Source organism: Bombina bombina, chromosome 1 (genome assembly GCF_027579735.1).
Source record: "Bombina bombina isolate aBomBom1 chromosome 1, aBomBom1.pri, whole genome shotgun sequence".
Lineage (NCBI taxonomy): Eukaryota > Metazoa > Chordata > Amphibia > Anura > Bombinatoridae > Bombina > Bombina bombina.
Window position 1 is genome coordinate 1,344,824,993 of NC_069499.1, and position 27,063 is coordinate 1,344,852,055.

The 27,063-nt window shown below is 42.5% G+C and overlaps 1 protein-coding gene across 1 annotated transcript in view; it reads right to left on the reverse strand.

Annotated features, from left to right (window-relative positions):
• Positions 1-27,063, reverse strand: part of LOC128649527 (anillin) — a 474,010-nt gene that overhangs the window by 210,242 nt on the left and 236,705 nt on the right. The window contains exons 15-16 of the mRNA XM_053702862.1: positions 1,315-1,485; positions 1,109-1,235 (exon numbers count right to left, since the gene is read on the reverse strand). Coding sequence (XP_053558837.1) covers positions 1,109-1,235; positions 1,315-1,485 — 298 coding nt within the window. The remainder of the gene's footprint in view (positions 1-1,108; positions 1,236-1,314; positions 1,486-27,063) is intronic.

Consider the following 27,063-nt stretch of genomic DNA (forward strand, 5'->3'; position numbering starts at 1 on the left):
CATATGCTAAATAGGCAGAAAAGCAAACAGCATAGCTCTCTAGAATATAAAGAGCAAAATCATAAAGTGGGGTAAAAAAAATGAAAAAATATTTGGCGGCAAGTATGACGCACAACGCAAACATGAACATTTTTTGGCGCCAACCAACATCCGGAAATTATGCAACTCGCGTCATAACAAGCGCAACTATGCGCCAACAACTAACGTCAACAAAGACGCAGGAAATGATGAACTTGTGCCACTGTAGACGATAATTTGTGCCAAAAATTACGTAATAAATAATATTATTGCGCCCTCACGATCCTAGTTTGCCCGCAAAAATAAGGAAGAGACAAACCCCAGGTAAAAAATAACTTCCTAAAATATGATACCCATACTGAAACTGTTAGACTGCAAAGGAAATATACATAGACCTGACTCATGTCAAATCTAAGTAAATACATATATTTAAAACTTTATATTAAACATAGTGGAGAGTGTCTTAAATAATGATACATACATACCGAAGACACCCATCCACATATAGCAGACAGTTAATCCAATACTGAAAACTATCAGCAGAGGTAATGGTATAAGAGTATATCATCGATCTGAAAAGGGAGGTAGGAGATGAATCCCTACGACCGATAACAGAGAACCCTTGAAAAGGTTTCCCATGAGTGAAACCATAAAAATCAACAGGCAATACTCTCTTCACATACCTCTGACAAACACTGTACTGAGAGGAATTGAGCTTCAGAATGCTTAGAAGCACTTATAGAATAAATCAGACATTAAGCACAAACTTACTTCACCACCTCCATAGGAGGCAAAGATTGTAAAACTAAGGTATGAGTGAGGTGGGAGGTGTATTTACAGGCATTTTGAGGTTTTGGGAAACTTTGCCCCCTCCTGGTAGGAATGTATATCCCACACGTCACTAGCTCATGGACTCTTGCCATTTACATGAAAGAAATAAGACACATTTCTGTCAGGCAGGGATCCAATTATTAAGCCCCAATATTTTAGGTCTCACTTGAGAAAATAAACACTGGCAGACTTTTTTGGACAGACATGCATGGAAGATTCAAGAACACAGAAAAGGTTTATTCTCAAATAAAACACTTACAGTGTCACAGTTGTAGGAAATAAGATCGTGTCCCCTGTTTGAGCATCGGCAGCACTTGCAAGAGGTGTGGCAACAATATCGTATGCTCCAAACCGGATAAGTATGAGAAAATAGTGGCTTGGAAATCCTGTGAAAGACATTTAAATAAGGACAGTGTGAAGAAAGAGAGAGAGAGTTAGGAGCAACATGTTTATCTGCAGAGGTACCTGATTCACGAATAGTGGAACACACATAATCCACCTTTAGTGGCAGGCGGATGTCAGAGATGGTAATAGTAGCATGGCAAGGCTTAATGGTTTCAGTATTGTGCTCAGGTACGTCTGGCTTTTCACCACGGAGGCGGTCCAGCTCTTTAAGCAGGGCTTTACGTTTCTCCTCTAAGAAAGAAAACATCAGAAGGATCATATAGGACATCTGACAACACATACTATCAACCATCAAAAAAAAAATAAAAAAAAATAAAAAAATTATATATATATATATATATATATATATATATATATATATATATATATATATATATATATATATATATATATATATATATATATATATATATATATATATATATATATATATATATATATATATATATATATATATATATATATATATATATAGTGAGTCCCTTCACTGGCTCCCAATTCACAGCATAATTAAATTAAAATTTCTCACTTTGACCTACAAAGCCCTTACCAATGCAGCCCCCCCATACCTGTCCTCACTCATCAACAAATATACTCCAGCCCGTCCCCTAAGATCCAACAACGATCTACTCCTTGCCTCTTCTACCATCACCTCCTCTCATGCTAGACTACAGGACTTCTCTCGTGCGGCACCAACCCTCTGGAACGCACTTCCTCGTGCTGTCAGACTTTCCCCCAACCTCTCCTCCTTTAAACGCTCCCTAAAGACCTTCTTGTTCAGGGAAGCCTATAACCAAATCAGTAACTAATGAATTCCACTTGCCTAATAGTTGCCCTCATCTAACTTCACACTAACATCACTCCCACCTTTGCAGTCCCCACCTCCTGTTTCTCACCCTCCTACCCATTTAGATTGTAAGTTCCCACGGGAACAGGGCTCCCAATTCCTCCTGTATTTGTTAAATTTTGTCTGGTGTCTCATATTGTACTGTCCTTTTATTTTTGTTACCTATGAACAGCGCTGCGGAATCTGTTGAATTATTATTATTATTATTATTATTATTATTATTATTATTATTATTATTATTATTATTATTATTATTATTATTATTATTATTATTATTATTATTATTATTATTATTATTATTATTATTATTATTATTATTATTATTATTATTATTATTATTATTATTATTATTATTATTATTAAAATTTATTGATGCTTACCTGAAATTCTTTTCTTTCCTGGCATGGAGAGTCCACAAATCCATTCTAATTACTAGTGGGAATTCAACTCCTGGCCACCAGGAGGCGGCAAAGAACAAAACAGCAAAAGCTTTAAGTATCCCTCCCACTTCCCATAATCCCCAGTCATTCAACCGAGGAAATACGGAAAGAGAAGAGGAACACTAAGGGTATAGAGGCGCTTGAAGTTTAGAAAAGTAAAAAAATAAATAAAATAAAAATCAGTCTTGAATTTAAACAAGGGAGGGTCATTGACTCTCCATGCCAGGAAAGATAAGAATTTATCAGGTAAACATTAATTTTGTTTTCTTTCCAATGGCATGGAGAGTCCTCAAATCCATTCCAATTACTACTGGGAACCAAAACCCAAGATAGAGGACGCAGAATGGAAAGGGAGGGAGAAACAAACAAGCAAGACAGGCAGACCTAAACTGAGGGTACCACCGCTTCAAAAACCTGTCTCCCAAAGGAAGCCTTAGCTGAGGCAAAAACATTGAATTTGTAAAATTTCAAAAAAATGTAACGAGGACAAAGTAGCCGCCTTTCAAATTTGCTCCACAGAAGCCTCGTTTTTTTAAAGGCCCAGGAAGAAGAAACGGCTCTAGTTGAACAGGCCGTTATCGTCTCAGGAGGCTGTTTTGCAACTGTTTCATAAGCCAACCAAATGACACTCCTCAACCAAAAGGAAAGAGTAGTTGACGTGGCCTTCTGGCCCTTACGTTTACCAGCAAATACAACAAAATGGGAAGAAGATTGACAAAAATCCTTAGTACCTTGGAGATAGAATTTTAGAGTACGAACAGACATTCTTTCTGAGAAGGATTAGGACACAACAAAGGAACAACAATTTCCTGATTTATATTGCAGACTCTACGAACAGAATAGCTAGCAAAAACAAACTTTTCAAGATAATGTAATAACAAGAGAATGCATAGGCTCAAAAAGGAGCCTGTTGCAAAACCTGAAGAACAAGATTAAAGCTCCAAGGTGGAGCAACAGGTTTGAACACAGGTCTGATTCTGACGAGGGCCTGAACAAAAGGATGAACATCCGGTAAGTCGGCAAACATTTATGTAATAAAACAGAAAGGGCAAAAATCTGACCCTTCATAGAACTGACTGAAAACACCTTCTTCAGACCCTCCTAGAGAAAAGACAAAATACAGGGGTTACTCTCACTTTACGCCAAGGAAAACGCTGCGATTTGCACCAGTAAAGCTATGTCCGCCAAACCTTATGGTATATTTTTCGAGTAACTGACTTACGAGCCTGGATCAAGGTGTCAATAAACTTTTCAGAAAAACCTTGTCTAGACAAGACTAGGGGTTCAATCTCCATGCAGTCAGCTTCAGAGAATCTAGATTTCGATGAAGAAAAGGACCCTGAAGTAGAAGGTCCTTCCTCAGCGGTAATCTCCACGGAGGAGAGGACGACATTTTCACCAGGTCCGCAAACCAAATTCTACGAGGCCAAGCTGGAGCAATTAGAATCACCTAGGACTGCTCCTGTTTAATACGGGCAAATACCCGAGGAAGGAGGGAAACGGGTAAATCAGACCAAAGTCCTATGGAACCGCTAGGGCATCCACCAGAACTGCTTGCGGGTCCCTTGATCTGGACCCGTATCTGGAAAGCTTAGTATTTAGACGAGATGCCATCAGGTCCAATTCCGGAACCCCCCACCTGAGGGTTATCATTGAGATTACTTCCAGATGAAGAGCCCACTCTTCTAGGTAAAACATCTGCCTGCTCAGGTAATCTGCTTACTATTTTTCATCGCCTGGGATGTGAATAGCCGAAAGGTGGCAGTTGAGACTACGCCCACAGAAGAATGCAAGAAACCTCCATTGCTAAAGCACTCTTTGTTCCGCTTTGATTGATATAAGCCACTGATGTGATGTCCTCAGATTGGAATCTGATAAAACGGGCCAAACTCAGAGGCGGCCATGCTATTAAAAGGAATTGTAAATTGCTCTAAATTCCAAAACGTTTATTGGGAGGACAGATTCCTCCGGAGACCAGATCCCCTGAGCTCTTAAGGGGCCCCAAACTACACACCAGACGAAAAGGCTGGCATCAGTAGTTACAATCTTCCAAGATGTTTTTAAGAAGAATGCGCCTTGAGACAGATAAACCTGACAGAGCCAACAGGAGAGAGTCTCTCGCCAGTTTGTCTAGGACTATTCTTTGAGAGAGGTCCAAATGGTCTCCGTTCCGTTGTCTGAGCATGCATAACTGTAGAGGTCTCAGATGGAATCGATCAAAAGGAATAATGTCCATGGCCACCTTGAGACCAATTACTTCCATACACTGAGCTACTGAGGGCCGGACAGAGGACTGAAGAGAAACGCAGGTGGAAAGTTTGGACTTTCTCACTTCTGTTAAGAAAATCTTCACTGAGATTGAGTCTATGATTGCGCCTAAAAAACAGACCCTGATATTTGGAATCAAAGAACTCTTGTCCAGATTCACCATCCACCCGTGAGAGCAGAGAATCAACAGAATCTGAATGAGATCTTGCTAAATGAAAAGATGGCGCCTGAACCAAGATAACGTCCAGATATGGCGCCGGCTCAATTGCCTTGAAATCTGGCCACTGCCAAAAGAGCCCCTAGAACCTCCATAAAGTCTCAAAGAGCTGTCGCTAGACCGAAAGGAAGAGCTACAAACTAAAAATGTTTGTCCAGAAAGGCAAACCGAAGATATTGAAAAATGATCCTTGTGGAAAAGAATGTGAAGGTAAGCATCCTTCAGGTCGATGGGGGTCATGAACTGACCCTCCTGAACTAAAGGGAGGATGGAAGGAATAGTTTCCATTTTGAAGGACGAAACCTTGAGAAACTTGTTGAGGCATTTAAGATCCAAAATAGGTCGAAATGTTCCCTCTTTCTTGGGAGCCACAAGCCAACTGGAATAAAATCCTCTGCCTTGTTCTGCCAGAGGAACCGGAACGATCACTCCTAGGGAGGAGAGATCCTTGACACAATTTAAGAATGCCTCTCTTTTTTCCTTGTTTGCAGAAAGTCTTGACAGGAGAAATCTGCCTCTTGGAGGACAAGATTTGAAACCTATCTTGTATCCCTGAGAGAAAACTTCCACCACCCAATAATCTCTTGAAAGAGAAAACATAATTTATGTAAGAACTTACCTGATAAATTAATTTCTTTCATATTGGCAAGAGTCCATGAGCTAGTGACGTATGGGATATACAATCCTACCAGGAGGGGCAAAGTTTCCCAAACCTCAAAATGCCTATAAATACACCCCTCACCACACCCACAATTCAGTTTAACGAATAGCCAAGAAGTGGGGTGATAAGAAAGGAGCGAAAGCATCAAACAAGGAATTGGAATAATTGTGCTTTATACAAAAAAATCATAACCACCACAAAAAAGGGTGGGCCTCATGGACTCTTGCCAATATGAAAGAAATTAATTTATCAGGTAAGTTCTTACATAAATTATGTTTTCTTTCATGTAATTGGCAAGAGTCCATGAGCTAGTGACGTATGGGATAGCAGATACCCAAGATGTGGAACTTCAACGCAAGAGTCACTAGAGAGGGAGGGATAAAATAGACAGCCAATTCTGCTAAAAATATAATCCTCAACCCAAACCAAAAAGTTTTAATCTTATAATAAAAAAACTGAAATTATAAGCAGAAGAATCAAACTGAAACAGCTGCCTGAAGTAAAAAACTGCTTCAGAAGAAAAAAAACATCAAAATGGTAGAATTTAGTAAAAGTATGCAAAGAAGACCAAGTTGCGGCTTTGCAAATCTTTTCATTCCTAAAAGCCCTGGAAGTAGAAACTGACCTAGTAGAATGAGCCGTAATCCTTTGAGGCGGGGATTTACCCGACTCCACATAAACAAGATGAATCAAAGACTTTAACCAAGACGCCAAAGAAATGGCAGAAGCCTTCTGACCTTTCCTTGAACCAGAAAAGACAACAAATAGACTAGAAGTCTTTCTGAAATCTTCAGTAGCTTCAACATAATATTTCAAAGCTCTTACTACATCCAAAGAATGTAAAGATCTCTCCAGAGAATTCTTAGGATTAGGACACAAAGAAGGAACAACAATTTCTCTACTAATGTTGTTAGAATTCACAACTTTAGGTAAAAAATTAAATGAAGTCCGCAACACCGCCTTATCCTGATGAAAAATCAGAAAAGGAGATTCACAAGAAAGAGCAGATAACTCAGAAACACTAGCAGAAGATGGCCAAAAGGAACAAAACTTTCCAAGAAAGTAATTTAATATCCAGAGAATGCATAGGTTCAAACGGAGGAGCCTGTAATGCCCTCAGAACCAAATTAAAACTCCAAGGAGGAGAAATTGACTTAATGACAGGCTTAATACGAACCAAAGCCTGTAAAAAACAATGAATATCAGGATGATTAGCAATTTTTCTGTGAAAAAGAACAGAAAGAGCAGAGATTTGTCCTTTCAAGGAACTTGCAGACAAACCTTTTTCCAAACCATCCTGAAGAAACTGTAAAATTCTAGGAATTCTAAAAGAATGCCAAGAGAATTTATGAGAAGAACACCATGAAATGTAAGTCTTCCAAACTCGGTAATAAATCTTTCTAGACACAGATTTACGAGCCTGTATCATAGTATTAATCACTGAATCAGAGAAACCTCTATGACTAAGTATTAAGCGTTCAATCTCCATGCCTTCAAATTTAATGATTTGAGATCCTGATGGAAAAATGGGCCTTGAGATAGAAGGTCTGGCCTTAACGGAAGTGTCCAAGGTTGGCTACTGGCCATTCGAACGAGATCCGCATACCAAAACCTGTGTGGCCATGCTGGAGCCACCAGCACTACAAATGAACGCTCCATTAGGATTTTGGAAATCAGTTTTGGAAGAAGAACTAGAGGCGGAAAGATATAAGCAGGTTGATAATTCCAATGAAGTGACAACGTGTCCACCGCTTCCGCCTGAGGATCCCTGGATCTGGACAGATACCTGGGAAGTTTCTTGTTTAGATGAGAAGCCATCAGATCTATTTCTGGAAGTCCCCAGATTTGAGCAATCTGAAGAAATACCTCTGGGTGAAGAGACCATTCGCCCGTATGCAACGTCTGGCGACTGAGATAATCCGCTTCCCAATTGCCTACACCTGGGATGTGAACCGCAGATATTAGACAGGAGCTGGATTCTGCCCATACAAGTATCCGAGATACTTCTTTCATAGCCTGAGGACTGTGAGTCCCACCTTGATGATTGACATACGCCACGGTTGTGACATTGTCTGTCTGAAAATAAACGATTCTCTCTTCAGAAGAGGCCAGAACTGAAAAGCTCTGAAAAATGTTGATTGGTAATCTCGCCTCCTGAGATTCCCAAACCCCCTGCGCTGTCAGAGATCCCCATACAGCTCCCCAACCTGAAAGACTCGCATCTGTTGAGATCACAGTCCAGGTTGGACGAACAAAAGAGGCCCCTTGAATTAAACGATGGTGATCCAACCACTAAGTCGGAGAAGATTGAACATTGGGATTTAAGGATATTAATTGTGATATCTTTGTATAATCCCTGCACCATTGCTTCAGCATACAAAGCTGGAGAGGTCTCATGTGAAAACGAGCAAATGGGATCGCGTCCGATGCAGCAGTCATGAGACATAGAATTTCCATGCACAAAACTACCGAATGGAATGATTGAGACTGAAGGTTTCGACAAGCTGAAACCAATTTCAGACGTCTCTTTTCTGTTAGAGATAAAGTCATGGACACTGAATCTATTTGGAAACCCAAAAAGGTTACCCTTATCTGAGGAATCAAGGAACTCTTTGGTAAATTGATTCTCCAACCATGTCTTTGAAGAAACAACACAAGTTGATTCGTATGAGATTCTGCAGAATGTAAAGACTGAGCAAGTACCAAGATATCGTCCAAATAAGGAAATACTGCAATACGCTGTTCTCGGATTACAGAGAGAAGGGCACTGAGAACCTTTGAAAAGATCCTTGGAGCTGTTGCTAGGCCAAAAGGAAGAGCAACAAACTGGTAATGCTTGTCTAGAAAAGAGAATCTCAGGAACTGATAGTGGTCTGGATGAATTGGAATATGAAGATATGCATCCTGTAAGTATTGTAGACATATAATGCCCTAGCTGAACAAAAGGCAGAATAGTCCTTATAGTCACCATTTTGAACGTTGGTATCCTTACATAACGATTCAATATTTTTAGATCCAGAACTGGCCTGAAAGAATTCTCCTTCTTTGGTAAAATGAACAGATTTGAGTAAAACCCCAGACCCCGTTCCAGATCTGGAACTGGCACAAATACCCCAGCCGACTCTAGGTCTGAAACACATTTCAGAAACGCCTGAGCCTTCACTGGGTTTACTACTGGAATGCGTGAGAGGAAAAATCTTCTCATAGGCGGTCTTACCTTGAAACCTATTCTGTACCCTTGAGAAACAATGTTCTGAATCTAAAGACTTTGAATCGAATTGGTCCAAACATCTTTGAAAAATCGTAACCTGCCCCCTACCAGCTGTGCTGGAATGAGGGCCGCACCTTCATGCGGATTATGGAGCTGGTTTTGACTTTCTAAAAGGCTTGGATTTATTCCAGACTGGAGAAGGTTTCCAAACGGGGAAGGGTCAGGCTTCTGTTCCTTATTCTGACGAAAGGAACGAAAACGATTAGCAGCCCTATATTTACCTTTAGATTTTTTGTCCTGAGGAAAAAATGCTCCCTTCCCCCCAGTAACAGTTGAAATTATTGAATCCAACTGAGAACCGAATAATTTATTACCTTGGAAAGAAAGAAAGCAACGTTGACTTAGAAGTCATGTCTGCATTCCAAGACTTAAGCCATAAAGCTCTTCTAGCTAAAATGGCTAAAGACATATACCTGACATCAATCCTAATGATATCAAAAATGGCATCACACACAAAGTTATTAGCATGTTGAAGAAGTTTAACAATGCTATAAGCATTTTGGTCTGACACTTGTTGTGCTAAAGCCTCCAACCAGAAGGTAGAAGCTGCAGCAACATCAGCCAAAGAAATAGCAGGTCTAAGAAGATTACCTGAACATAAATAAGCCTTCCTTAAAAAGGATTCAAGCTTCCTATCTAAAGGATCTTTAAAAGTACTATCTGCCGTAGGAATAGTAGTACGTTTAGCAAGAGTAGGGATAGCCCCATCAACTTTGGGGATTTTATCCCAAAACTCTAATCTATCAGATGGCAAAGGGTACAATTTCTTAAACCTTGGAGAAGGAGTAAATGAAGTACCCACACTATTCCATTCCCTAGAAATTACTTCTGAAATAGCATCAGGAACTGGAAAAACTTCTGGAATAACTACATGAGGTTTAAAAACTGAATTTAAACGATTAGTTTTAATATCAAGAGGACTAGACTCCTCCATATGTAAAGCAAACAACACTTCTTTAAGTAAAGAACGAATAAACTCCATCTTAAACAAATATGAAGATTTATCAGTGTCAATATCTGAGGTAGAATCTTCTGAACCAGATAGATCCTCAAATAGATAAGTCAAAATGATAACGGTCATTTAAAAATTCATCTGAAATATGAGAAGTTTTAAAAGACCTCTTACGTTTACTAGGAGGAGGAATAACAGACACAGCCTTCTGAATAGAATTAGAAACAAATTCTCTTACATTAACAGGAACATCCTGAACATTAGATGTTGAAGGAACAACAGGTAATGGATTATTACTAATGGAAAACATAATTTATGCTTACCTGATAAATTCCTTTCTTCTGTAGTGTGATCAGTCCACGGGTCATCATTACTTCTGGGATATTACTCCTCCCCAACAGGAAGTGCAAGAGGATTCACCCAGCAGAGCTGCATATAGCTCCTCCCCTCTACGTCACTCCCAGTCATTCGACCAAGGACCAACGAGAAAGGAAAAGCCAAGGGTGAAGTGGTGACTGGAGTATAAATTAAAAAATATTTACCTGCCTTAAAAACAGGGCGGGCCGTGGACTGATCACACTACAGAAGAAAGGAATTTATCAGGTAAGCATAAATTATGTTTTCTTCTGTTAAGTGTGATCAGTCCACGGGTCATCATTACTTCTGGGATACCAATACCAAAGCAAAAGTACACGGATGACGGGAGGGATAGGCAGGCTCTTTATACAGAAGGAACCACTGCCTGAAGAACCTTTCTCCCAAAAATAGCCTCCGATGAAGCAAAAGTGTCAAATTTGTAAAATTTGGAAAAAGTATGAAGCGAAGACCAAGTTGCAGCCTTGCAAATCTGCTCAACAGAGGCCTCATTCTTGAAGGCCCAAGTGGAAGCCACAGCTCTAGTAGAATGAGCTGTAATTCTTTCAGGAGGCTGCTGTCCAGCAGTCTCATAAGCTAAACGAATTATGCTACGAAGCCAAAAAGAAAGAGGTAGCGGAAGCTTTTTGACCTCTCCTCTGCCCAGAGTAAATGACAAACAGAGAAGACGTTTGTCGAAATTCCTTAGTTGCCTGTAAGTAAAATTTTAGAGCACGGACTACATCCAGGTTGTGCAGTAGACGTTCCTTCTTTGAAGAAGGATTTGGGCATAAAGAAGGAACAACAATCTCTTGATTGATATTCCTGTTAGTAACTACCTTAGGTAAGAACCCAGGTTTAGTACGCAGGACTACCTTATCCGAATGAAAAATCAAATAAGGAGAATCACAATGTAAGGCTGATAATTCAGAGACTCTTCGAGCCGAGGAAATAGCCATTAAAAATAGAACTTTCCAAGATAACAACTTTATATCAATGGAATGAAGGGGTTCAAACGGAACGCCCTGTAAAACATTAAGAACAAGGTTTAAACTCCATGGTGGAGCAACAGTTTTAAACACAGGCTTAATCCTGGTCAAAGCCTGACAAAAAGCCTGGACGTCAGGAACTTCTGACAGACGTTTGTGTAACAGAATGGACAGAGCTGAGATCTGTCCCTTTAATGAACTAGCAGATAAACCCTTTTCTAAACCTTCTTGTAGAAAAGACAATATCCTAGGAATCCTAACCTTACTCCAAGAGTAACCTTTGGATTCACACCAATATAGGTATTTACGCCATATCTTATGGTAAATCTTTCTGGTAACAGGTTTCCTAGCCTGTATTAAGGTATCAATAACTGACTCAGAAAACCCACGTCTTGATAAAATCAAGCGTTCAATTTCCAAGCAGTCAGCTTCAAAGAAGTTAGATTTTGATGTTTGAAGGGACCCTGTATCAGAAGGTCCTGTTTCAGAGGTAGAGACCAAGGTGGACAGGATGACATGTCCACCAGGTCTGCATACCAAGTCCTGCGTGGCCACGCAGGTGCTATTAGAATCACTGATGCTCTCTCTTGTTTGATTCTGGCAATCAATCGAGGAAGCAACGGGAAGGGTGGAAACACGTAAGCCATCCTGAAGTCCCAAGGTGCTGTCAGAGCATCTATCAGGACTGCTCCTGGATCCCTGGATCTGGACCCGTAACGAGGAAGCTTGGCGTTCTGTCGAGACGCCATGAGATCTATCTCTGGTTTGCCCCAACGTCGCAGTATTTGGGCAAAGACCTCCGGATGAAGTTCCCACTCCCCCGGATGAAAAGTCTGACGAATTAAGAAATCCGCCTCCCAGTTCTCCACTCCCGGGATGTGGATTGCTGACAGGTGGCAAGAGTGAGACTCTGCCCAGAGAATTATCTTTGATACTTCCATCATAGCTAGGGAGCTTCTTGTCCCTCCCTGATGGTTGATGTAAGCTACAGTCGTGATGTTGTCCGACTGAAACCTGATGAACCCCCGAGTTGTCAACTGGGGCCAAGCCAGGAGGGCATTGAGAACTGCTCTCAATTCCAGAATGTTTATTGGCAGGAGACTCTCCTCCTGACTCCATTGTCCCTGAGCCTTCAGAGAATTCCAGACGGCACCCCAACCTAGAAGGCTGGCGTCTGTTGTTACAATTGTCCAGTCTGGTCTGCTGAATGGCATCCCCCTGGACAGATGTGGCCGAGAAAGCCACCATAGAAGAGAATTTCTGGTCTCTTGATCCAGAGAAGGGGATAAGTCTGAGTAATCCCCATTCCACTGACTTAGCATGCACAGTTGCAGTGGTCTGAGGTGTAAGCGTGCAAAGGGTACTATGTCCATTGCCGCTACCATTAAGCCGATTACCTCCATGCATTGAGCCACTGACGGGTGTTGAATGGAATGTAGGGTGCGGCAAGCACTTTGAAGTCTTGTTAGCCTGTCCTCTGTCAGGTAAATCTTCATTTCTACAGAATCTATAAGAGTCCCCAGGAAGGGAACTCTTGTGAGTGGAACGAGTGAACTTTTCTTTTCGTTCACCTTCCATCCATGTGACCTTAGAAATGCCAGCACTAACTCTGTATGAGACTTGGCAGTTTGAAAGCTTGAAGCTTGTATCAGAATGTCGTCTAGGTATGGAGCTACCGAGATTCCCCGCGGTCTTAGTACCGCCAGAAGAGCACCCAGAACCTTTGTGAAGATTCTTGGAGCTGTAGCCAATCCAAATGGAAGAGCCACAAACTGGTAATGCCTGTCTAGGAAGGCAAACCTTAGGTACCGATAATGATCTTTGTGAATCGGTATGTGAAGGTAAGCATCTTTTAAATCTACAGTTTCTAGTCGTTGGGTGCAAGAGAATGACTGGGAGTGACGTAGAGGGGAGGAGCTATATGCAGCTCTGCTGGGTGAATCCTCTTGCACTTCCTGTTGGGGAGGAGTAATATCCCAGAAGTAATGATGACCCGTGGACTGATCACACTTAACAGAAGAAATATCCGCGTTAGATAGTTTATCATGACAACACAAACTACAGCCGGAGGAACAGTTACCAAAAGTTTACAACAAATGCACTTAGCTTTGGTAGAACCAACATCATGCAGCATCTTTCCAGAAGTAGATTCCGATCCAGGGTCAGGTAGTGACATCTTGCAATATGTAATAGAAAAAAACAACATATAAAGCAAAATTATCAAATTCCTTAAATGACAGTTTCAGGCATGGGAAAAAATGCAAAACAAAACAAGACTAGCAACCAGAAGCAACTAAAAAGTGAGACTGAAATAATGTGAAAAAAACAGAATTTATGCTTACCTGATAAATTACTTTCTTTTGCGGTGTATCCAGTCCACGGATTCATCCTTTACTTGTGGGATATTCTCATTCCCTACAGGAAGTGGCAAAGAGAGCACACAGCAGAGCTGTCCATATAGCACCCCCTCTAGCTCCACCCCCCAGTCATTCGACCAAAGGTTAGGACGAAAAAGGAGAAACCATAGGGTGCAGTGGTGACTGTAGTTTAAACAAAAATTTTTTTACCTGACTTAATTGCCAGGGCGGGCCGTGGACTGGATACACCGCAAGAGAAAGTAATTCATCAGGTAAGCATAAATTCTGTTTTCTCTTGCAAGGTGTATCCAGTCCACGGATTCATCCTTTACTTGTGGGATACCAATACCAAAGCTTTAGGACACGGATGAAGGGAGGGAACAAGACAGGTACCTTAAACGGAAGGCACCACTGCTTGCAAAACCTTTCTCCCAAAAATAGCCTCCGAAGAAGCAAAAGTATTGAATTTGTAAAATTTGGCAAAAGTATGCAGTGAAGACCAAGTCGCTGCCTTACAAATCTGTTCAACAGAAGCCTCATTTTTGAAAGCCCATGTGGAAGCCACTGCTCTGGTAGAATGAGCAGTAATTCTTTCAGGAGGCTGCTGGCCAACAGTCTCATAGGCCAAACGGATGATGCTTTTCAGCCAAAAACAGAATTTATATCTTACCTGATAAATTCCTTTCTCCTACGGTGTGTCCGGTCCACGGCTTCATCCTTACTTGTGGGAATATTCTCTTCCCTAACAGGAAATGGCAAAGAGGCACACAGCAAAAACTGTCCATATAGCCTCTCCTCTGGCCCCGCCCCCCAGTCATTCGACCGACGTTTAGGAGAAAAAGGAGAAACTATAGGGTGCCGTGGTTACTGTAGTGTATAGAGATAAAAATATTTAAGCCTGACAAAAGCCAGGGCGGGCCGTGGACCGGACACACCATAGGAGAAAGGAATTTATCAGGTAAGATATAAATTCTGTATTTTCCTACATAGGTGTGTCCGGTCCACGGCTTCATCCTTACTTGTGGGAACCAATACCAAAGCTATAGGACACGGATGAAGGGAGGGAACAAGTTAGGCGACTTAAACGGAAGGCACCACGGCTTGCAAAACCTTTCTCCCAAAAACAGCCTCCGAAGAAGCAAAAGTATCGAATTTGTAAAATTTTGTAAAAGTATGCAGTGAAGACCAAGTCGCTGCCTTACAAATCTGATCAACAGAAGCCTCGTTCTTGAAGGCCCATGTGGAAGCCACAGCCCTAGTGGAGTGAGCTGTGATTCGTTCAGGAGGCTGCCGTCCGGCAGTCTCATAAGTCAAACGAATGATGCTTTTCAGCCAAAAGGAAAGTAGCTTTCTGCCCTCTCCTCTTACCAGAATAAACAACAAACAAGGATGAAGTTTGTCTGAAATCCTTAGTTGCCTCTAAGTAGAATTTTAGAGCACGGACCATATCTAAGTTGTGTAACAAACGTTCCTTCTTTGAAACTGGATTCGGACACAGGGAAGGAACAACTATTTCCTGGTTAATATTCCTGTTGGAAACCACCTTTGGAAGAAAACCAGGTTTGGTACGTAAAACTACCTTATCTGAATGGAAAACCAGATAGGGAGTAGAACACTGCAGAGCAGATAATTCAGAAACTCTTCTAGCAGAAGAAATAGCAACCAAAAACAGAACTTTCCAAGATAGTAACTTAATATCTATGGAATGTAAGGGTTCAAACGGAACCCCTTGAAGAACTGAAAGAACTAAGTTGAGACTCCATGGAGGAGTCATAGGTCTGTAGACAGGCTTGATTCTAACTAATGCCTGTACAAACGCCTGTACATCTGGCACGGCTGCCAGATGCTTGTGTAACAAAACAGACAGAGCAGATATCTGTCCTTTTAAAGAACTAGCTGACAAACCTTTATCCGAACCCTCTTGGAGAAAGGAAAGTATTCTAGGGATTTTGATTTTACTCCAAGAAAAACCCTTGGAATTGCACCAACAGATATATTTTTGCCATATCTTATGGTAAATTTTCCTAGTCACTGGTTTTCTGGCTTGAACCAGAGTGTCTATAACCGAATCAGAAAACCCACGCTTAGATAGAATCAAGCGTTCAATTTCCAAGCAGTCAGTTGCAGAGAGACTAGATTTGGATGTCTGAATGGACCTTGAACTAGAAGATCCTGCCTCAAAGGTAGCTTCCATGGTGGAACCGATGACATATTCACCAGATCTGCATACCAAGTCCTGCGTGGCCACGCAGGAGCTATTAGAATCACCGAGGCCTTCTCCTGTTTGATCCTGGCTACAAGCCTGGGAAGGAGAGGGAACGGTGGAAACACATAAGCCAGATTGAACGACCAGGGCGCCACTAATGCATCCACCAGTGCCGCCTTGGGATCCCTGGACCTGGGCCCGTATCGAGGAACCTTGGAGTTCTGACGAGACGCCATCAGATCCATATCCGGATTGCCCCATAGTTGAGTTAACTGGGCAAAGACCTCCGGGTGAAGTTCCCACTCCCCCGGATGGAAAGTCTAACGACTCAGATAATCCGCCTCCCAGTTGTCTACTCCTGGGATGTGAATTGCAGAAAGATGGCAGGAGTGATCCTCCGCCCATTTGATGATCTTGGAGACCTCTTCCATAGCTAAGGAACTCTTTGTTCCCCCCTGATGATTGATGTACGCTACAGTCGTCATGTTGTCCGACTGAAATCTTATGAACCTGGCCTTCGCTAGTTGAGGCCAAGCTACGAGCGCATTGAATTTTGCTCTCAGTTCCAAAATGTTTATCGGGAGAAGAGACTCTTCCCGAGACCATAGACCCTCAGCTTTCCGAGAGTCCCAGACCGCACCCCAACCCAAGAGGCTGGCGTCGGTCGTGACAATGACCCACTCCGGTCTGCGGAAACTCATTCCTTGAGACAGGTGATCTTGAGTCAACCACCAGAGGAGTGAGTCCCTGGTTATCTGATCTACTTGAATTTGGGGAGACAAGTCTGCATAATCCCAATTCCACTGTTTGAGCATGCACAGCTGTAATGGTCTTAAATGAATTTGAGCAAAAGGAACCACGTCCATTGCTGCAACCATTAGCCCTATTACTTCCATGCACTGAGCTATGGAGGGCTGCAGAATAGAATGAAGAACTCGACAAGCATTTAGAACCTTTAACTTTCTGACCTCTGTCAGGAAGATCTTCATTTCCACAGAATCTATTATTGTTTCCAGAAAAGGAACCCTTGTGGACGATGACAGGGAACTTTTTTCTATGTTCACCTTCCACCCGTGAGATCTGAGAAAGGCTACGACAATGTCTGTATGAGCCCTTGCTTTGGAAAGAGACGAAGCTTGGTTTAGAATGTCGTCTAGGTAAGGTGCTACAGCAATGCCCCTCGGCCTTAGGACCGCTAGAAGGGACCCTAGCACCTTTGTGAAAATTCTGGGAGCGGTGGCTAAACCGAATGGAAGAGCCACAAACTGATAATGTTTGTCCAGAAAGGCAAACCTCAGAAACTGATTAGTTTTGTGGACCGGGATATGCAGATACGCATCCTTTAAGTCCACGGTAGTCAAATATTGACCCTCCTGGATTGTTGGCAAGATTGTCCGAATAGTTTCCATTTTGAACGATGAACTCTGAGGAATTTGTTTAATATCTTTAAATCCAGAATTGGCCTGAAAGTTCCCTCTTTTTTGGGAACTACAAACAGGTTCGAGTAAAAAACAAAATTTATGTAAGAACTTACCTGATAAATTCATTTCTTTCATATTAGCAAGAGTCCATGAGCTAGTGACGTATGGGATATACACTCCTACCAGGAGGGGCAAAGTTTCCCAAACCTCAAAATGCCTATAAATACACCCCTCACCACACCCACAAATCAGTTTAACGAATAGCCAAGAAGTGGGGTGATAAGAAAAAAGTGCGAAAGCATATAAAATAAGGAATTGGAATAATTGTGCTTTATACAAAAAAATCATAACCACCACAAAAAGGGTGGGCCTCATGGACTCTTGCTAATATGAAAGAAATGAATTTATCAGGTAAGTTCTTACATAAATTATGTTTTCTTTCATGTAATTAGCAAGAGTCCATGAGCTAGTGACGTATGGGATAATGACTACCCAAGATGTGAATCTTTCCACGCAAGAGTCACTAGAGAGGGAGGGATAAAATAAAGACAGCCAATTCCTGCTGAAAATAATCCACACCCAAAATAAAGTTTAATGAAAACATAAGCAGAAGATTCAAACTGAAACCGCTGCCTGAAGTACTTTTCTACCAAAAACTGCTTCAGAAGAAGAAAACACATCAAAATGGTAGAATTTAGTAAAAGTATGCAAAGAGGACCAAGTTGCTGCTTTGCAAATCTGATCAACCGAAGCTTCATTCCTAAACGCCCAGGAAGTAGAAACTGACCTAGTAGAATGAGCTGTAATCCTTTGAGGCGGAGTTTTACCCGACTCGACATAGGGATGATGAATTAAAGATTTCAACCAAGATGCCAAAGAAATGGCAGAAGATTTCTGGCCTTTTCTAGAACCGGAAAAGATAACAAATAGACTAGAAGTCTTTCGGAAAGATTTAGTAGCTTCAACATAATATTTCAAAGCTCTAACAACATCCAAAGAATGCAACGATTTCTCCTTAGAATTCTTAGGATTAGGACATAATGAAGGAACCACAATTTCTCTACTAATGTTGTTGGAATTCACAACCTTGGGTAAAAATTGAAAAGAAGTTCGCAACACCGCCTTATCCTGATGAAAAATCAGAAAAGAAGACTCACAAGAAAGAGCAGATAATTCAGAGACTCTTCTGGCAGAAGAGATCGCCAAAAGGAACAAAACTTTCCAAGAAAGTAATTTAATGTCCAATGAATGCATGGGTTCAAAAGGAGGAGCTTGAGGAGCCCCCAGAACCAAATTCAAACTCCAAGGAAGAGAAATTGACTTAATGACAGGTTTTATACGAACCGAAGCTTGTACAAAACAATGAATATCAGGAAGATTAGCAATCTTTCTGTGAAAAAGAACAGAAAGAGCAGAGATTTGTCCTTTCAAGGAACTTGCAGACAAACCCTTATCTAAACCATCCTGAAGAAACTGTAAAATTCTCGGTATTCTAAAAGAATGCCAAGAAAAATGATGAGAAAGACACCAAGAAATATGTCTTCCAGACTCTATAATATATCTCTCTAGATACAGATTTACGAGCCTGTAACATAGTATTAATCACAGAGTCAGAGAAACCTCTTTGACCAAGAATCAAGCGTTCAATCTCCATACCTTTAAATTTAAGGATTTGAGATCCTGATGGAAAAAAGGACCTTGTGACAGAAGGTCTGGTCTTAACGGAAGAGTCCACGGTTGGCAAGAGGCCATCCGGACAAGATCCGCATACCAAAACCTGTGAGGCCATGCCGGAGCTACCAGCAGAACAAACGAGCATTCCTTCAGAATCTTGGAGATTACTCTTGGAAGAAGAACTAGAGGCGGAAAGATATAGGCAGGATGATACTTCCAAGGAAGTGATAATGCATCCACTGCCTCCGCCTGAGGATCCCGGGATCTGGACAGATACCTGGGAAGTTTGTTGTTTAGATGAGACGCCATCAGATCTATTTCTGGAAGTTCCCACATTTGAACAATCTGAAGAAATACCTCTGGGTGAAGAGACCATTCGCCCGGATGCAACGTTTGGCGACTGAGATAATCCGCTTCCCAATTGTCTATACCTGGGATATGAACCGCAGAGATTAGACAGGAGCTGGATTCCGCCCAAACCAGAATTCGAGATACTTCTTTCATAGCCAGAGGACTGTGAGTCCCTCCTTGATGATTGATGTATGCCACAGTTGTGACATTGTCTGTCTGAAAACAAATGAACGATTCTCTCTTCAGAAGAGGCAAAGACTGAAGAGCTCTGAAAATTGCACGGAGTTCCAAAATATTGATCAGTAATCTCACCTCCTGAGATTCCCAAACTCCTTGTGCCGTCAGAGATCCCCATACAGCTCCCCAACCTGTAAGACTGATTTGTGGGTGTGGTGAGGGGTGTATTTATAGGCATTTTGAGGTTTGGGAAACTTTGCCCCTCCTGGTAGGAGTGTATATCCCATACGTCACTAGCTCATGGACTCTTGCTAATTACATGAAAGAAACCTAGACCTTGTTCCCCTGAGGGGACTGGGTTTATCACTCCCATCTTTAATAGGTCTCTTACGCAATGTAAGAATGCCTGTTTCTTTATCTGGTCTGAAGATAAGCGAGACATGTGGAACCTTCCCTTTGGAGGAAGTCCCTTGAACTCTAGAAGGTATCCCTGGGAGACTATTTCTAGTGCCCAGGGATCCGGAACATCCCTTGCCCAAGCCTGAGCAAAGAGAGATAATCTGCCCCCTACTAGATCCGGTCCCGGATCGGGGGCTACCCCTTCATGCTGTCTTGGTAGCAGCAGTAGGTTACTTGGTCTGTTTACCCTTGTTCCAGCCTTGCACGGGCTTCCATGCAGGTTTGGGCTGGACAGTGTTACAGTCTTGTCTAGAGGCTGTAGAGTTATTAGTAGGTCCGTTCCTAAAATTGCGAAAGGAACGAAAATTAGACTTGTTCTTAGCCTTGAAAGGTCTATCTTGTGGGAGGGCATGGCCTTTACCCCCAGTGATGTCTGAAATAATCTCCTTCAATTCCGGCCCAAAAAGGGTCTTACCTTTGAAAGGAATATTTAGTAACTTAGTCTTGGACGATACATCTGCTGACCATGATTTTAGTCAAAGCGCCCTACGCGCCACTATAGCAAAACCTGAGTTTTTCGCCGCTAATTTCGTTATTTGAAAAGCGGCATCCAATATAAATGAATTAGCTAACTTCAGTGCGTGAATTCTGTCCATGACTTCTTCATATGAAGTCTCCTTCTGGAGCGACCTTTCTAATTCCTCGAACCAAAAGGACGCCGCTGAGGTGACAGTAATAATACACGTAGCTGGTTGAAGAATGAAGCCTTGCTGAACAAAAATCTTTTTAAGCAATCCTTCCAATTTTTTATCCATAGGATCTTTGAAAGCGCAGCTGTCCTCTATAGGAATAGTTGTGCGCGTCGCCAACGTTCAAACTGCTCCCTCTACCTTCGGGACCGTCTGCCATGCGTCAGTTCTGGGGTCTTGGTTTTAACCGGTTTTACACACTACAATCCCAGCTACAGCTCTTGCTGTAGCCTTTTACCTTCCTTAGGGGTCAACCACCACAGAAATCAGCCCTCCGGAGTCGTTTTCTGAGCCACAGGACCCTCTCATATGAAGCTGCATGCACTGCCTTTGAAATCAACTGCGCAACTGAGGCGCGAAAATGGGGCCTCCTCCCCCAGTATACTAGAGTGAAGGGGCCTTCCTGACTAGATTAGGCGTCTAATACAAGCCAGATCTAATAAAACCGTTCCCAAGTGTATGTGAGTTTATAAAACATCCCAAATGTCATTAAAATGTAATAAACACCAATCGATTTGGCCCACAATAGTGTCTACCAGCATAAGAAAGTATAAAAAGTAAGCCTCTTATTCTGTTGCTGAGTCTTAAGAAAAAATGGCTTACCGTTTTCCCTGAGGGGAAAAATTACAGTCTTCTAGCAATAGCCTGTGTTGTTAGAAAGGAGACTAGTCATACCTGAAGCAGATGAGTCTGCAAACTGTTACCCCCAACTGAAGTTCTCTGGTCTCAACAGTCCTGCGTGGTAACAGCAATGGATTTTAGTTACTTGTGCTAAAATCATAGCCCTCTTTAACAGAAATCTTCATCACTTTTCTGTTGCAGAGTAAATAGTACAAGCCGGCACTATTTTAAAATAACAAACTCTTGATAGAAGAAATAAAAACTACAACTTAACACCACAAACTCTTTACCATCCCCGTGGAGATGCTACTTGTTCAGAGCGGCAAAGAGAATGACTGGGGGGCGGGGCCAGAGGAGGGGCTATATGGACAGCTTTTGCTGTGTGCCTCGTTGCCATTTCCTGTTAGGGAAGAGAATATTCCCACAAGTAAGGATGAAGCCATGGACCGGACACACCTATGTAGGAGAAAGGAAAGAGGTAGCAGTCGCTTTCTGACCTCTCCTCTTACCAGAATAGATAACAAACAAGGAAGATGTTTGTCTGAAATCCTTAGTTGCTTGTAAATAGAACTTTAAAGCACGAACTACATCAAGATTGTGTAACAGACGTTCCTTCTTCGAAGAAGGATTAGGACACAGAGAAGGAACAACTATTTCCTGGTTAATATTCTTGTTAGAAACAACTTTAGGAAGAAAACCAGGCTTGGTACGCAAAACTACCTTATCTGCGTGGAACACCAGGTAAGGTGAATCACACTGTAAGGCAGATAATTCTGAAACTCTTCGAGCAGAAGAGATAGCTACTAAAAACAAAACTTTCCAAGATAACAACTTAATATCTATGGAATGTAAAGGTTCAAACGGAACCCCTTGCAGAACTGAAAGAACTAGATTTAGACTCCATGGCGGAGCCACAGGTTTATAGACAGGCTTGATTCTGACTAAAGCCTGAGCAAATGCTTGAACGTCTGGTACCTCTGCCAGACGCTTGTGTAAAAGGATAGACAGAGCGGATATTTGTCCTTTTAAGGAACTAGCTGACAAACCTTTCTCCAATCCTTCTTGGAGAAAGGACAATATCCTGGGAATCCTAATCTTACTCCATGAGTAACCCTTGGATTCACACCAACAAAGATATTTCCGCCATATCTTATGGTAGATTTTCCTGGTGACAGGCTTTCTAGCCTGAATCAGAGTATCTATAACTGACTCAGAGAACCCACGCTTTGATAGAATTAAGCGTTCAATCTCCAAGCAGTCAGACGTAGAGAAACTAAATTTGGATGCTTGAACGGACCCTGTATTAGAAGATCCTGCCTCATTGGCAGTGTCCATGGTGGGACAGATGACATGTCCACTAGGTCTGCATACCAAGTCCTGAGTGGCCAGGCAGGCGCTATCAGAATCACCGAAGGCTTCTCATGCTTGATTCTGGCGACCAGACGCGGGAGGAGAGGAAACGGTGGAAAAACATAAGCCAGATTGAAGGACCAAGGCCCTGCTAGAGCATCTATCAATACCGCCTTGGGATCCCGGGACCTGGACCCGTAGAGAGGAAGTTTGGTGTTCTGACGGGACGCCATCAGATCCAATTCCGGAGTGCCCCAAAGCTGAGTCAGCTGGGCAAATGCCTCCGGTGGAGTTCCCACTCCCCCGGGTGAAAAGTCTGACGACTTAGAAAATCTGCCTCCCAGTTGTCTACTCCTGGGATGTGAATTGCTGAGAGATGGCAGGAGTGATCCTCCGCCCACCTGATTATTTTGGTTACTTCCGTCATTGCTAGGGAACTCTTTGTTCCCACCTGATGAATGACGTAAGCTACAGTCGTGATGTTGTCCGACTGAAATCTGATGAATTTGGCCGCAGCTAGTTGAGGCCATGCCTGAAGAGCATTGAATATCACCCTCAGTTCCAGAATGTTTATCGGGAGAAGCGTTTCTTCCCGAGACCATAAGCCCTGAGCTTTCAGGGAGTCCCAGACCGCACCCCAGCCTGGCGTTGGTAGTTACAATGACCCACTCTGGCCTGCGGAAACATATTCCCTGAGACAGGTGGTCCTGAGACAAGCACCAGAGAAGAGAATCTCTGGTCTCCTGGTCCAACTGAATTTGAGGAGACAAATCTGCATAATCCCCATTCCACTGTCTGAGCATGCATAGTTGCAGTGGTCTGAGGTGTATCCGAGCAAAAGGGACTATGTCCATTGCCGCTACCATTAATCCGATTGCCTCCATGCACTGAGCTACAGATGGCCGAGGAATGGAATGAAGAACTCGGCAAGTAGTTAAAAGTTTCAACTTTCTGACCTCCGTCAGAAATATTTTCATTTCTACTGAATCTATTAGTGTTCCTAGGAATGGAACCCTTGTGAGTGGGGACAGAGAACTCTTTTTGACGTTCACCTTCCACCCGTGAGACCTCAGAAAGGCCAATACAATCTCCGTGTGAGCCTTGGCTCTGTGAAAGGACGGCGCCTGAATTAAGATGTCGTCCAAATAAGGCGCCACTGCTATGCCCCGCGGTCTTAGAACCGCCAGAAGGGACCCTAGCACCTTTGTGAAAATTCTGGGAGCAGTGGCTAAACCGAATGGAAGAGCCACGAACTGGTAATGCTTGTCTAGGAAAGCGAACCTGAGGAACTGATGATGATCTTTGTGGATAGGGATATGCAGGTACGCATCCTTTAGATCCACGGTAGTCATATATTGACCTTCCTGGATCATAGGTAAGATTGTCCGAATGGTCTCCATCTTGAATGATGGGACTCTGAGGAATTTGTTTAGAATTTTTAGATCCAGGATTGGTCTGAAAGATCCTTTTTTGGGAACCACAAACAGGTTTGAGTAAAAACCCAGACCTTGTTCTGCAATTGGAACTGGGTATATCACTCCCATCGTATGTAGATCTTCTACACAGCGTAAGAACGCCTCTTTCTTTGTCTGGTCTGTAGACAGACGAGAAATGTGGAACCTTCCCCTTGGAGGGGAGTCCTTGAATTCTAGAAGATATCCCTGGGAAACAATCTCTAATGCCAAGGGATCGTGAACATCTCTTGCCCAGGCCTGAGCGAAGAGAGAGAGTCTGCCCCCTACTAGATCCAGTCCCGGATCGGGGGCTACCCCTTCATGCTGTCTTGGTGGCAGCTGCAGGCTTTTTGGCCTGTTTACCCTTGTTTCAGCCCTGGTAAGGCTTCCAGGTTGCCTTGGGCTGTGAAGCGTTACCCTCTTGCTTTGCAGCTGTAGAGGCTGAAGCCGGACCGCTCCTGAAATTACGAAAGGAACTAAAATTAGCTTTGTTTCTAGCCTTAAAGGGCTTGTCCTGTGGGAGAGCATGGACCTTTCCCCCAGTGATTTCTGAAATAATCTCTTTCAATTCTGGCCCGAAAAGTGTCTTTCCCTTGAAAGGGATATTTAATAATTTGGATTTTGACGTCACATCGGCCGACTATGACTTGAGCCAAAGCGCTCTGCGCGCCATAATGGCGAAATCTTAATTTTTTGCCGCTAACTTAGCTAATTGCAAGGCGGCGTCTGTGATAAAAGAATTAGCCAGCTTTAGAGCCTTAATTCTGTCCATAATTTCGTCATATGAGGTCTCCGTCTGGAGCGACTCCTCCAGCGCCTAAAACCAGAAAGCCGCTGCAGTAGTTACAGGAATAATGCAGGCAATAGGTTGGAGAAGGAAACCTTGTTGAACAAAAAATTTAGAGTAAACCTTCTAATTTTTTATCCATAGGATCTTTAAAAGCACAACTGTCTTCAATTGGTATGGTTGTGCGCTTAGCAAGTGAAGAAACAGCCGCCTCTACCTTAGGGACCGTCTGCCACGAGTACCGTCTGGGGTCAGTTATGGGGAACATTTTCTTAAAAATAGGGGGGGGGGGGGGGGGAACAAAAGGGACACCTGGTCTATCCCACTCCCTAGTAACAATATCGGCAACCCTTTTAGGGATCGGAAACGCATCAGTGTATACAGGGACCTCTAGATACTTGTCCATTTTACACAATTTCTCTGGGACCACCATAGGATCACAATCATCCAGAGTGGCTAATACCTCCCTGAGCAATACGCGGAGGTGTTCCAGTTTAAATTTAAACGCTAATGAATCTGACTCCTGATGAGAAACCTTTCCTGAGTCGGAAATATCTCCCTCAGACATCAAATCCCTCACCCCCACTTCAGAGTGTTGTGAGGGTACATCAGATAAGGCTACCAAAGCTTCAAACTGCTCATAATCTGTTCTTAAAACAGAGCTATCGCGCTTTGCAGGAAAAACTGGCAGTTTGGATAGAAAGGCTGCAAGGGAATTATCCATGACTGTCGCTAGTTGTTGCAATGTAATAGGGGCAGACGCACTAGAGGTACTAGGCATCGCTTGAGCGGGCGTAACTGGTTCTGACACATGGGGAGAGGTAGGCGGACTATCCTCATTACCTTCAGTCTGAGAATCATCTAGGGCCACACTTTTAAGTGCAACAATATGATCTTTAAAGTGTATAGACATATTAGTGCAATTGGGACACATTCTGAGAGGGGGTTCCACCATGGCTTCTAAACACATTGAACAAGGATTTTCCTTAGTGTCAGACATGTTTAACAGACTAGTAGCATACAGAAGCAGGCTTGGAAAACACTTTAATCAAATAAAAAACACAATTTGAAAAAACGTTACTGTAAGAAATAAAAAGCACACAATTTTACAAAACAGTGAAAAATGCACCAATCCTTTTGAAATTTTCACAGTATGTACCTAAGGCTTTAATATGATTGCACAGCAAGTTTAAGCCAACAACCGGTTAATTAACTACAGCACCTTGCCACAACTTACTGCTGTGGCCCTACCTGCCCTTAGGGTCAGTTTTGGGGAAATAAAGCTTCTTCTAGGCCCTCAATCAGCAGCTGGACCCTCCATGTGAAGCAGCATGAAACAGACTTTCAATTCTAACTGCGCATCTGAGGTGCGAAATTAGGCCCCTCCCACTCCGGAGTTGTGAGGCCTACAAAAATCACTTCTAAGTGACTAAATTTATGCCATGTGGATAATAACCCCAGTAAAACACTCCAAAGTGCTTAAAAAGGTGTCTCAAACGAGTATTTCTTGAATAAATAAATAAACCTGCATTAGTGTCAACCAGCCTATTTAGCCCTGTCATGTAAGCATTCAATTCTATACTAAGTCTCAGAACATAGCTTACCCTCCCCACACGGGGATCTTGTCAGTCTTCTAGCATTATCTCAGTCTTGTCTAGAAAAAATGACTGAACATACCTCATTGCAGTCAAGCCTGCAAACTGTTCCCCCCAACTGAAGTTTTCTGGTACTCCTCAGTCCTGTGTGGGAACAGCAGTGGATTTTAGTTACAACATGCTAAAATCATTTTGCTCTCAGCAGAATTCTTCATCGCTTTTCTGCTAGAGAGTAAATAGTACAAACCGGAACCATTTAAAAATAAACTCTTGATTGAAGATATAAAACTACAAATCTAACACCACATTCACTTTACCCTCCCGTAGAGAGACCCTAGTGCTTAGAGCCGGCAAAGAGAATGACTGGGGGGTGGAGCTAGAGGGGGAGCTATATGGACAGCTCTGCTGTGTGCTCTCTTTGCCACTTCCTGTAGGGAATGAGAATATCCCACAAGTAAAGGATGAATCTGTGGACTGGATACACCTTGCAAGAGAAAACTGGCGCCAAGTATGACGCCCACATTTTTTGGCGCCAAGTATGACGCCCACATTTTTTGGCGCCGAGTATGAAGCACACATTTTTGGCGCCAAAAACGTCTGCAACATGCGTGAAAAATGACGCAACCATGTGAAAACTTCAGGCGTCATAGTTGACGCCGGAAATGACGA